This window comes from Harpia harpyja, chromosome 4, assembly GCF_026419915.1.
Source record: "Harpia harpyja isolate bHarHar1 chromosome 4, bHarHar1 primary haplotype, whole genome shotgun sequence".
NCBI lineage: Eukaryota > Metazoa > Chordata > Aves > Accipitriformes > Accipitridae > Harpia > Harpia harpyja.
The window spans coordinates 29,426,276-29,439,584 of NC_068943.1; the positions used below are offsets into that span (position 1 = coordinate 29,426,276).

Sequence of the window (13,309 nt, forward strand, 5' to 3'; positions counted from 1 at the left end):
AGACAAATCAGGGAGAGAACAAGATCTACCAGAGCTGCAGTAATGAGTTAACTTCTTTTACCCAATTAGACTGACAGAAAGGATGACACTGTAGAGATTGGCCTAGCTACCATGAAGAACTGGATTTAGTAACAGTTTAGGAACATTCCCCTTACTGATGCTCTTTGTGGCACCTGGAAAATCACCTAGACTCCTGTCATGGGATTAATATGCTTAACTTCATAATATTCCTGAAAGTTGTACTTCAAAGACCAAACCAGTCACCTCACCCTTGACTCATTTTAGAGTCAGCATAGGGAGACAGGTCGCTCCAACGGCAGATTAAGACTTACAAGAACTTAAGAAATGCCCTACTGGGTCCTTCAATCTAATCATCTCACTACATGATCTGTCTCTCATTACTACAGCTGGACATACTCCTTGGGGAAAGCACATAAGCCTAGCCACTACCAGCAGTCTGTCCCCTTCATACTCTCCCAGCACCCACAATCGTATCTTCAAGGACATTGGAGGGTAGATCTCTATTTGCTTTAATGTCTGTTTATCCACAAATTCATCTAATCCCTTTCTGAACTTCTTCATCCTATCTGCCTTCACAACTTCCTGCGGCAACACATGCACTATCCATGGTTGTAAAAGGTACTTTTATTATTATTATTTTTTAAATCTTTATGGAACCGACCTGCTAGCTTCAGTCAGTGTCCCCTAGTTCACACAGTAGGATTTGGTGACTAACAGTCTCTTAGACACCTGCCTATTTGATTCTGCTGAAGATAATGGGAGCTTACTGTGATCAACACAAACTTAAATATGTAACTTCTAGATGCGTGTGTTAGGGCAGGAGAAGACTGCTGCTTTGGTTTTTGGTATCTTTGCCTTCTTCACATCTTTTGTCTCCCTTATCTATGTAATATTATCACCTCTTTGGACTGGGAATTCATTGGTACTCATCAATTGGCACAATTGCGTGACATCTAGACACAGCAGAAATAATGGAGAGTAACAAGTCAGATACGAACGCTAGTCAAATTGCGCAAGGAGGGCCTGTTTTCAACAATTAATTTCACCGTACTCTTATTAAAATAGGAGACATTAATTTGGAAAAAGCAAGTGAAATTTAATTAGACAGCTTATATTGCTAGATATGCCTGTTATCATGTAATTTTCCATATAAATTACTACATTTGAAATCGGAACACTTAGAGGCAAGTATTCTTCCTGGTTAAACTGAGGGGGGAAACGATGACATAAGCAAGAAAATCTGAAGACAGACTATGACCATTAAACATAAACTAACAAATCTATTGCGTAGTTGGCTCATCTGTTCATCACAGCAATAAACCTGTGATACAACAGAGCGATTATAGCAAACAATCTCTTGTATCAAACCAAACACAGGGGGTGGCATAAGTTATTCTCAGCTGAAAGTCATAAGCCTAGAAGCTACTCCCTGATTGATAAAAATAGAAATAGATGTCTGAAAACATCACATTAAAGAGGAACCAATGCGAATGTCACTGTCACTAAGCATAAAACAAGGTCAGAGAACATTAGCCAACCTTATTATAGAAGAAAACATTTCCTAGATAGGATAAATACATATACTTCCAGACCTAGCTCCCCCCAGCACTGCCAAGAAGAAAAACAACCCTCCTCCAGAAATCCACCAAATTCAAAGGTCCGATCTGGTCCTTCTGCAACACTGTAAGAGAACACAAGAAGCAGACAGCTTTCCCTAGTAAAGGGAACACATTTCTCTTGTACCACCTCCACATCACTGCCTAACTTGAAGGGCATGGTTGGGAGAGCCAGGGAGGGCACGGGGAAAAGTGGGAGGAGAGGAGGTGCAAAGTCAAGGCAAGCTAACTTGGTGATATCAGTTAAAGTCATTGATATGCTCTCTCTAGACTTGGACATATCACAACATCACTGCTGTAGGTTTCTAGTTTGTAAACATGAATAAAACTATTTGGCTACTTCAAAAGCCTATTGTTTGGACTGATGTTTGCAATGTTGAAAATGTCAAGCTAAGTGTATTATTAAAACAAATGCCACAAATGACTCAATCCTGCAATGCTCTGAAAGTTGCCAGTTTCCATCAGCGCAACTGAAGAGCTTCGAAGTTGTTCCATTGTATTACAGATCAAGTCTCTAAAGGAATAGAATATGGAGCTCCTACATGGAGCTATATTTTATAAGACAGAAACCCTTGACATATTGTGTTCTTTGCAGATGAAGGTAAAGTAAGTGTGTCTTGTTAAAAATGTACACCTTTTAAATTAATGAGCCTCAAACACAGTGGGAAGATTTGGTGTTAGTTGATTAATATGAAGTCTCTGTCCTTCTGTCTATTAAATGTTTACTGACAACACAGATAGCAGAGCATTCTCCTGTCCTTCTTTTGACATCAGTGTTTAATTCCAACCAAGGATTACCGCCACTGCTCTCAAGAGGAAGATGAGAACAGAGTCTGTTCAGGGTGATTTTAGGGAAAGATTTTCTTGTTATTGACACATGGTTCTGAACAATTGATGCTTCTCCTAAAAATAAAAAAATAAATTTAAAAAAATGCAGAACGGTATTCCTAATGCCACCTTGCAAAACCAAACTATTTTTGGTTGTCTCTTCCTGTAACATGATTTAATAAATCTCATTTTCTATCAAATTTTGAGTTCAGAATTGTTATAATACTAGGACCACAATGACCTATTGTTGTTTTCTTGCTGTTTTTCTTAAATTTCACCACAGTCTAAAATTAACAGATTACTTTATCTGAAAATTCACTAAACTGGAAAAAAACCAAACCACAACAAAAAATGAACTAAAAGCTAGAAAATGTAAGCAGTTAAAAGCTTTTATTGCTTGCTAAATTCACTCCCTGCCACATTTTATATTTGTCTCATCTACTGTGTGTTCCCTTTCAACCTAATCGCATGGAAAAGAATCCACTGTCTGCAGGGCATTGAAACCACCCATGCATTATGAGTGACTTCTTTTAGCTTTTGAACAATCCTGTTATATATCTGCTTCTAGGTTTTCCTATAATAGCTGCCTTTCTGCTCACCACACCAAGGACTTATCATCTCCGTGTGTGTGTGCGTGTGTTGTGGGGGGGATTATCCACCCAAACAGGTTAAAATATTGCATCATATGACAAACCAACACTTCACTGCTCGTCTTGTAAAGGCTGTGTGCTACCTTTACAGTATCTGTCTCAGTGAAGTAATGGATGATTACAGAAAAAATGCTGTGCAGAAATCTTGGATAGGCACAGTACTTGAACACACTTTCTCTTAATCTCTGAACCTGTTCAGGAAAATGAATCATACAATCATTAAATGAATACAAAATCAACAGCTATAATTTCCTTCTATGTAAGAGATCTTTAAGGACCATCTGTCACCTTCTCAAGGGCAGCTTTTTTTTTCCTTCCCCTCAAACTCATAAACAAAAACACTTACTTTCCTCAAAAGGGTGAATGTCATCTTACTGTGACTGTTTGCTAACTTAACTGCACAGCCAAATTGGCACAAAAAAGGATAGAGGGAAAAGTACTCTGTGCCCACTGCTAGTTACCTTGTAGTTTATAGGCTTTCAGCAGGCTAAGGAGTATCCCAAAATCTCACAAGGGCAAACATACTGCTTTGCACTTGTCAGTCCTGACAGAGCTATTGCAGCCACCAGTCTGAAGCCCTTCTCAGAAAAATGCTAGTAGACATGACAGATGTAGAAATGTAACGAAATAATAGCGAACATCTAACTCAATGACAATAATTAACATCATTTAAAGTAAGAATATATTTTATTATCTCTTACAAAGGTAATAAAACTTTTAAATGAAGTTGTCCAAAAATATAATTTATGCATAATAGTGTTTTAACCTGCAAAACTTGAAAACAATCCGAAAACCAAACAATACTTTCTTCTTCCAGCACTGCTAATAACACTGCCATGGTTTAAGCATGTTCACATTCTCTACTGTAATACCGTTTACATTCGTATACAGAGGCATGTGATTTCTTTAGACCATAGTGTGATATGAAATACCATCCCTTTTTTTAACAAAAAACAACCTCTTGACTTATCAGGGTTGGAAATTAAGTGATGGACTGTGCAGTATTCTCCTCTCTATTCTACTACACATGAGTATTATTACTGTTGAATCACTAAAAATTAAAGGCACTAAAACTGTGAAAAAATTCTCTCTCTTTTTTTTTTTTTTTTTACTATCAAATATTTTCATATAGGAGCATGAAAGCATAGTACAAAATGTATCTTGCTTGTCTGAAGAAGGGATCCCCTAAAAGTTCTCCATTAATATCTCAAATTTTTCTCTTCTTAGAAATGGGATAAATCTTTAGGTGTGTCAAATCCTTTTACAAATGCAGACAAAAAAAAAAAATGTTTACAGAAGTTTTGGCTCATTGGTTAGGAAGTTTTCTTTAAAATAGTTTTCTCTAAAATAGATGTAAATGGAAATTCTGTTTATAAAATTCCATTCACAAAGTACTGAGTCCAAGTAGTCTACTAAAAAGCATTACCAGTTGTTCTTTTCCATTATGAAATACATATTTGTACTTATGTAACTTACAACAGCATCTGGCCACCTCATTAGCGAATCTTAAATTAAGGGACAGAGTGTAACGGCGAGTTGTTTTGTATTTATGAATGATTAGAAGTAGCACAGAAGACAGAAACCGCAAACTATACTACCAGTAGTCACTACAATCAAGAACACTTATGCACAGCAAAGCTGACCCAAACGGGGCAGGGCAGGGGGAAGAAATATGTACTCCATGTTCTCAGTTTCTTGGACACAGGGCAGTAAGGTATCAGTTCTTCTCTATCACAGCTGCCTTCCAGTCTCCAGCTATTGCTTTTTCTGAAATCCTGAAGATAGCCTTGCCCTCTCCTAATCTAATGATTTCCTAATGAAGCTTTTAGCTTCTTTCTTTCAAACTCCAGTCCTTCAGAAATACTCGTTTTTCTCTTGATCTTATATCTCCTCCGATTATGACTATTTTCAGCTACTTCGTTTAGGTCCTGCCTCACTGCCTAGACATTTAAAACTCTGTTGTGCACTTCCACTGAATCACTGATGTGGTTCTTGGTATGTTTCTTCCTATTCCTCTGTTTCTCCTAAGAACTACATTAGTAAATGAGATTAGGTAGATAATAAAAAGGTTAATAACAAAAGTTACTTTTGTAACTTAATATGTATTCTATGTACCATATTGATTCCCAATATAGAAATGAGAATCGAGGCTGAATGAGTGGGATTTAGGAAAAAAAAAGAATAATCTCCGGATTCAAACAAAACTTGAAACCACTTTCCATAGGGAACTCCCTTACTGGAAAATTAACAGTAGTCTTAATGTGTCACTTATCAAACATCTCGGATTCAGTCCCAGCAGCACTGTGAATGACAGCATATATTCTGCAGGCCTGGCAAAGAGCAACCATACTGAAATTACTTCAGTCAAATCCAGTAAATCAGGATAGGTAAAGTTCTCTTTTCGTCTTACTGTAACATCAGAAATATAGCTAAAGCCACTAGCCACAGCCATTAGACACACAGCAAAAGAGACAGCATTTCTCATCAATATGGAGAGCATCTCCCTCCCACTCACAATTTAGAAGTAAGAATTTGCCCAGCCAATCTGCTAATAAATTCAAGGTACATCATATTCTATATAATATCTCCATCAGGCAATTTTTTGCAGGCAAATGAAGGATGGTTAGCACCATCATGTTTTCTTGGTCTACGATCAAATCAGCTGTCGGTACCCTAGATATCATTTAACGAGAAGGTATCCGGAGAGAAAGGCTAATTCTGCACAGCCATTCTAAAACACTGGAAGGTACTGAAGCTTGCAGTGACAGGTAAGTGCTGCTGAAAAGGATGAGTAGCAGGGAGGAATGCAGTCCTGCAATCAAAGAGCAACTATGGACATCGCATCCTGGAGCCAGTGAAAGGTAGCGATGTTTTCAGAATATGTAAGGGACCAAAACCAGGATGAGGTCCTGGAACACCTTCAGTTCAAGGGCTGACGAGAACAGTGCCCTCTCTACAGATGAGTGGTTCACTGACGCCAAAGAAGCCCATAGCCAAAACCGAACAAGTGGATACGTGTTTGCATTACTTTACCCTGGCTTCTTTTGAATAAGTCAGTACAGAAGAAAGTCAAACAAGGGCCAGCTTGAATGTTTCACCTAGGAGAAGGCGGGGTGCTCAGCACAATGGACTTCAGCTAATTCGGTACCAAGAATTTTCATCTGTATCCAAGATGGTGCTAAATGGTTACACTGAACTTCCAGATGCAAGAATGCCTACACAGTGGGGTTTCTGTTTGTTTGTTTGTTAAGATCAAATACTAATCAGAAATGTATTCCTGTTTAAGACAACAGACACCCCTCATTTATGGATTAGAGGGTGAAAGCTCACTGTCTGTCAAATAGATAATTTAGAGTTTAGCGATTTACAATACACTGTGTTGCAAAATATTAAGGTGGCCAGGTAAAAGCAGTACCTTACGATCTAAAGGAAAGGGGGACAGCCTTCCAAGGAAAGTCAAAAAAAGACTTTTGGAGCCTCCGAAGTAGTCAAAAGCAATGCACAATCAGCACTGAACAGTGGAACCAAAAGGTTACTCAATGACACTGAAGGGAAGGAAAGCGTGTACAGAGGTGGCACAGTAAGAAGATAGGTCTGCAGAATAGTCATTAAAGAAGACAGCTTGGACAGTTCTCCTGATCTAACACATAATGAAGGTTATAAGGGAGTCCACTGCCAAAACACCCATAGTTAGAACAAACAGGGAGACGTAGAATCCACATATAAAGTTCTATTCTTGTGAGAGAGACTTGATCCAGGAAGAGGTGCAGTACTGAAGGTATGAATGTGTGATGAATTGTCTAGGTTTTTGGATTATAACGGCATGAACTAAAGAGTACTGTGTAGTAAGCAAAACAGCACGGCCACTGCCATTCTGCCTGAAAGCACCTTGGACAAGACCATGAACATGGAAGCAGGGAGGAGACTTACACAATGACTAGATGTATTTTGAAGTACGAAGTACAATGCAAAGTTGGGATACCATCCAAGATGGATCCTTGGAGCTTTCTTGCTTCTCTTTTCAAAGTCTGGGCTTGAAATCCTGATAAAGAGAACACTTCCCTGATACAGAGTTCTTCACTCAAATAAAACAAAATGCAGGAAATGCCCATCCAGCTGAGTGTATGGCCTCAGCAGCACGGATACGATTTGCAACAAGTAGACTTAGATTACAGCATGCCTACAAAAAAAATCATAAAATCACAGAATGGTTTGGGTTGGAAGGGACCTTAAAGATCATCTAGTTCCAATCCCCCTGCCATGGTCAGGGACACCTTCCACTAGACCAGGTTGCTCAAAGCCCCATCCAACCTGGCCTTGAACACTGCCAGGGATGGGGCATCCACAACCTCTCTGGGCAACTTGTTCCAGTGCCTCACCAGAGCGAAGAACTTCTTCCTTACATCTAATCTAAATCTACCCTATTGTAGAGGGTATGGAAGACTTAAAATGAAGTTTGTTTTGTTTTGTTGTTGTTTTTTTTTTTTCCTAAAAAACCCACAGTATTTTGGATCAAAAGGGAAGCAGAAATAACAAAACAACCAGGCAGTAAAAGAAAAACAGCTTTTCTAAAGGGTGGACTACAAAGGAGGTCAAAGAAAAAGATCATATTCAGCAAGACAATTGAGAGAAAGGGGGTGGCACATTGTGAATGTATCCCTACTATAACCAATAAGGTCTCTTCAAAGTTTGGGCACATGCACACCCTGCAGTGTAAATACAAGCACAGACATCTGACATAAAACTTCAACTGTTTTTTTCAGAGGTTAGAGCCATTTAAGAATCACAGTATGTTTAGCTCCTTATATATTACTGAATATTAGATTGCATTTGTTTTGATGTACACTCAACAATACCCCTCCCATTAACTAAAATTGGTCAGCAGAGTTTGACTATGCATCAAGTATGGTCTCAGAGGACTAGAAAACATTTCTATCTGTGGAATGTTTCTAGCAGACAAGTGGAAGTGAAGAAACAAAAAGAATAAGCATAATGGGTCCCAACCCATCCTTAGGATTTCCTGCCCCATATTAGTTGTAAATTAAATACCAGCTTTCTAGCTAATGAGGCAAAAGAAAGTAACAAGTTGTATTTAACTTCAATTTAGCTTATTTTCCAACACTCTTAATAAAATGTTCCAAAATAAAATATTATATACCTTTATAGCTATGTTTTTATGTACTTATAATTTCTCTTCAATTTCTAACTCCTTTTGTTAAAGGATATTGAATGTTTTACTTTTAGTTCAAGCACTCTAAACAGGATATAATTTTCCCATGCCACAAAAAGAAAAAAAGCTCGTGAGGAAACTGACGTTTAAAATACGCTTCTCTTAGTGATTAGAAGGTATCAATTTAATAGGGAAGCATTTTGCATGATGTTTGGGGGGGGGGGGGGCAGATTAAGCTCTTTGCAGGATGAAATGCTGTTTGCATTCTACAGTTGTAGCTGACACTTTACCTTTCCTGGAGTTTCTCATCAGAGATCTGTAATTCTTCTTTTAAGTTTTGGTATCTATCTTCCCTTAACAATCTGGTGCCATCATAGAGAGTCAGTTCTCTGTCATGTATTAGTCTGTTTGAAAATAAAGAACAAGCTTTATCTACCCTTTGATTACTTTTTAAAATACTTATATCAATTAACACTTTTATTTAAAAGCTACCTCAGTCAACATGGGTCATAGTAAAATGAAAAAGATACATCCAGGTGTGGAGGTAAAATAATATGCATAAGTAAACAATTTCAGCCCATAGTCAGTTAGTCAACTTATTTTAAATAGAAATGGTCAGAAAATGAAAAAGAAAAAATTCTGTCTTAACAGTGGAGTGTGCATAAATGGCATGGAACAGCCATTTTGTTATACTTGTACCAAGTAATATACTTCTGTTTTGTTTCTTAAAGCAGTATATTTCGGTTGGCTTCAATGATTAACATACATACAGACCCAGCCTTTTTTTTTTATGCAGAAGTTGATTAGATACAATGCATGCATATGTCAGAAGAAAAATCAGAAGGCAAAGCTAAATTGATTAAAAAGGGAAAAAACAGGCAAGCATAATTCTCTCTTCTGCCCTTCTGCTTATATATATAATAAAAGAAGGCACAAAATGTTTTTGCTACCATCTGCTTTTAAAGCTAGTGATGTCCTTTAAGTTTGCAAAAGACAGTACACAATGCAGGCACACGAAATAGCAGGAAAATTTGACCTGACAGTATAGATTATTATTAACATAGTATCTCCTATTACTACTTCTGTTCTGCTAAGTTTAATTTAGTTTTTATTGAATTATGAAATAATGTTTAGAAAGAGTTCTTTGCAATTAATATAAAGTATGCTTTTACATATAAATGTAACAATTGCATTTTATTTAGAAGGAGAATGCATTCAAGGTATTTTAAATATTTTCTGACATCTTGCATTTCAAAACATTGCACAAATATTACTGATTTTTAGATTTCATATGTTTAGAGTAAAATCTAGCTCATTCTTCAATTCAGACTTACATTCTTTATTTACAAAGAGCTGAAATTTCCTATGTTATTATAGACTTACAAAGAACATGAAAGAATTCCTTCTGCTTTTAAGTATGTAAAGACTGAACATTACATATTCTATGAAATGTCAATGCTCGGTTTGATCTTTACAGTATTCTTGAAGTTACAAAGTCATATTCACCAGAAGGAACTTAATTTCTCAGTATGCATGCACTCAATAAACAGATCACGTGCACCCAACTTATCCGTGCTCACATCCTGACCTTTGAAGTACAGCTAGAGTGCCAGGGTTAATTCGATGAATGCCATCAAGAATAACAAGCCTTCCTTCCAGGGCAGCAGTAACAAGTGGCGATGGTCTCCAAGCAGTGTCTCCATTAGGAAGAGTATACCTTTGCTGTAGCAAATCTCTAGCCGTCATATCCTGTAAGTATCAATTAATCAGAAGAAGATATTTATGCTCTATTTCCTTCACCTACAGGTACATGCTTTCTCCTTAAAAAACTGCATTCTGTTTTTCCTGAGAACGTACCCAAAGAAGATTAGCAGGAAATCTTCAATTACTTTTCCAAAGAGTATTAGAAACACACACGAATCTATACACACACTATGTTAAACAGTCTCTGGAAGTTCTAGACTTGCCAATATCACCTCTTTGAAACCAGAACAAAAGCCTTTCTTCCCCCCTTAAACGTAATGCAAGCATATGACAACTTGTACACAGCTTTGTGTACAGAAGGGGGCAGCAATTTACACCTGGAACAAGCAAGAGTCACTTATTTCATATAGAAGTCACCTGAAAGAGCAAAGATTTCATCATTAATCTTGAACACAAACCAGCATGACATTCCACCTCTCAGCAGGAAAATGCAGTGAAAACACCGGAGAATAAAGGACAGAGTAAGAAAGAAGCCAGTAGCACACAAAATATCAAAAGTACATAGCATATCACAAAATAATGCTTAAGGGATAAATCAAAACCAAAGGCATCATCTAGCATATCCTCCAGCACACATATTTTAGATGTTCCATTCTAACAGGTAAGCACTAGAGCAACAAAGACGCAATAGCCATTTTGTGACCTGGAAGATGAAATTCCTTCCTGAGGCTGCGCTGTGAACACAACTTAACCTAAAATCAGATGAGAAAAATGTTTTCTATTGTAGCTGTAGCTTTTGCATATGTCCTTTTCACAACTATAAACCCTTTGAACTTTAAAGAATAAAAATAGAACACATTACGTCATATGGCCTGAATCATTTCCTCTTTCTACATTTCCTTAAAAGCCTTAAAATAACAGGACAAAGTCTGGTTCCTTCAGTGCTTCCACATTTGTATAATTTAAAGTCCCACATTCAAATTCACAAAACCAGACCGTGTTTATATCGTTGTATTTCTGGTTTTTACTGCTGTGTTTGCTCTTTTCTATTTTATTAATGAATTAGACTAAAACCAGAACGTGAAACATTTTTATCAAAGACAGAAAAATGTAAGTGTTTTTAGGACTTGCATCAGAAGTGTGCATTCAGTGGCTAGTAAACCCTCTATAACTGAATATGTAACTAACGCACCTGACAATTCACCTCTAGAGGAATGAAACATAGAGTATGAATTGATTGGGAGCCTTCTATGCTATACAGAATGTCCACCTGTAATTCCAACAACCACTTGAGAACCATGCATTAATATTCTGAAGATAAACTCAGAAGTGTATTTTGCTGCAAAATATTTTGCGAAATATAAAATGAATGTTTATATTGTAATTTAAATGGTTGAATGAGATTCAATTTAGTGATGCATTAAAAAGAAGTATCATTTGCTAACACCTGCTCAGTTTCTGCAAGGGATTTATTTTATGGCTAAGTACCTGCCCAGTGATTTATTGTTTCTATTTATTTACTCTAAACCAATTTTTAATATATAATATTAAAAATAAAACATTATGAGATAGAGTGTTATAATACTCTAACACTAAAAATCCTTTCCTTTGGAGGGAAGGTAATAGAAGTATATGAATTAATCTTTTTTTCCCCTTATTTTGGGCAAAGCAATGGCAACATTATATTGCCTTGTGAAACAAAATGCTTATTTTAATTTGTAACAGTCATTGTAACTTACGTGTTTTACATTGTGTTGTTTATTTTCTAGAATATCTTGTATACAGGAAAAAAGAAGTTTAGGAGAGAAAACAAGAAGGGTAACTTCTGTTCCACTCCTTTTAGCAACTATAGCAATAGAAGCCTCCAACCTAGCCATTTTTCATGGCTCACAGTGCTAATCATATTCTTGGCAATTATGAGGTGAAAAATCTATGTTTCCTGCTTTTCATGCCAATTTGGACTCATATTTTGTTAGTATTTCTCAAATAAAAAATTGGAAGGAATTTGTAAAGAAAAATTATGACGTCATGCAAAGAAAAAAAAAAGAAAAAAAAGAAATCCTAGAAACAAGAACATCACAGTACACAAACACTAGTGATGTGCTTAAAAGACTCTTTTTGCTGGGGAAGAAAAGGAGCAAGTTGCTGGAAAACTGTTATAATATCACTTTGAATATAACTTTTTTCCCCTCTGAAACTCTGGGGGGAGAAAATGTTTTCTTTTAAACCAAAAGTTCCCTAGCTACAGTCCACAAGGAACTAGCTGGCTTCTGCTTCTCATTTGCTGTCACTTAATGGCATTAAGAGAACTTAAAAACAAACCTTTCCTAATCAGGATGAGTTTCCTTTGTCAGCAATTTGCCTACATGGAATTGCATATAATGAGAAATCCATATAATGATGTCAGATATCACAAATGAGACAGGAATTGTTCTCTGAGCCAACTGTTAGTATAAGAGATGATCTATGTGCTCAAAAGGTTTGGGAACTCTTGGTTTAGGTAAATTTGATTTTCATCTCACAACATAAAACCTTTTAGAGGTTTTTTTCAGTGAAATCAATATAAAGACCTATGCCTTTTCACACTATTCAAGCCCTTAAATCAACTTCAGATGGAACGAATGATGAAATAAATACTAACACTAAAAGTAAACATTATATATATATATAAAAAAAAAAAAGAAATCTAAGAATTCATTTCTTCACAGAGCCTGAAGAAAAACAGTACTATTGCCTCAGACCAAGATATATTGCTTCAGACCCCACTATTTTTGTGCCTGCAGAAATTATTGGAAAATAAAAATGAACCATAGGACAAATAAAAGCCTCCTTAATTTTAGAAATGGATTTAGGACATTATGATGTGTCTCTCAAAAAAATCAAAAAGACACTTTGTTCTGTCATTAAATTATCCTATTGCTTTGCTATGCGAAGTCCCTGATATGTTATTACATATTTTAAGAAAAACAAATGGCATTCTTAAAATTTATTGGAAGATGTATAGTACAGCTACATTCAATCATTTTTTTTTCATACACTGCTTCCTGTAAAAACTTTTGAGATTATGTAAGACATTGTACATAGGAAATGTCTATACATATAGATATACATGAGGATCTTACATAGACTTGTCTACACAGGAATTTATAGTGAACAACGAGCTCACAAACAGTCATTTATTTGCCTTAGCGATACTGTTTGATATCACCAAAAAGCCTCTCTATAAAAACCCTCTGCCCTTTGAACTTGATCAAACCCTGGTGAAACCAAAGGAAAGGTTCACTTCAGTGGGAAATACTTCAAACCCTTAGCTTAGATTT

General features: G+C 36.4%; 1 protein-coding gene across 2 annotated transcripts in view; it reads right to left on the reverse strand.

Moving 5' to 3' along the window:
• VWA8 (von Willebrand factor A domain containing 8) overlaps nucleotides 1-13,309 on the reverse strand; it is a 199,716-nt gene that overhangs the window by 129,866 nt on the left and 56,541 nt on the right. For both annotated transcript variants that reach the window (XM_052786057.1, XM_052786058.1), the window contains exons 13-14: nucleotides 9,874-10,034; nucleotides 8,576-8,689 (exon numbers count right to left, since the gene is read on the reverse strand). In XM_052786057.1, the coding sequence (XP_052642017.1) occupies nucleotides 8,576-8,689; nucleotides 9,874-10,034 (275 nt within the window). The remainder of the gene's footprint in view (nucleotides 1-8,575; nucleotides 8,690-9,873; nucleotides 10,035-13,309) is intronic.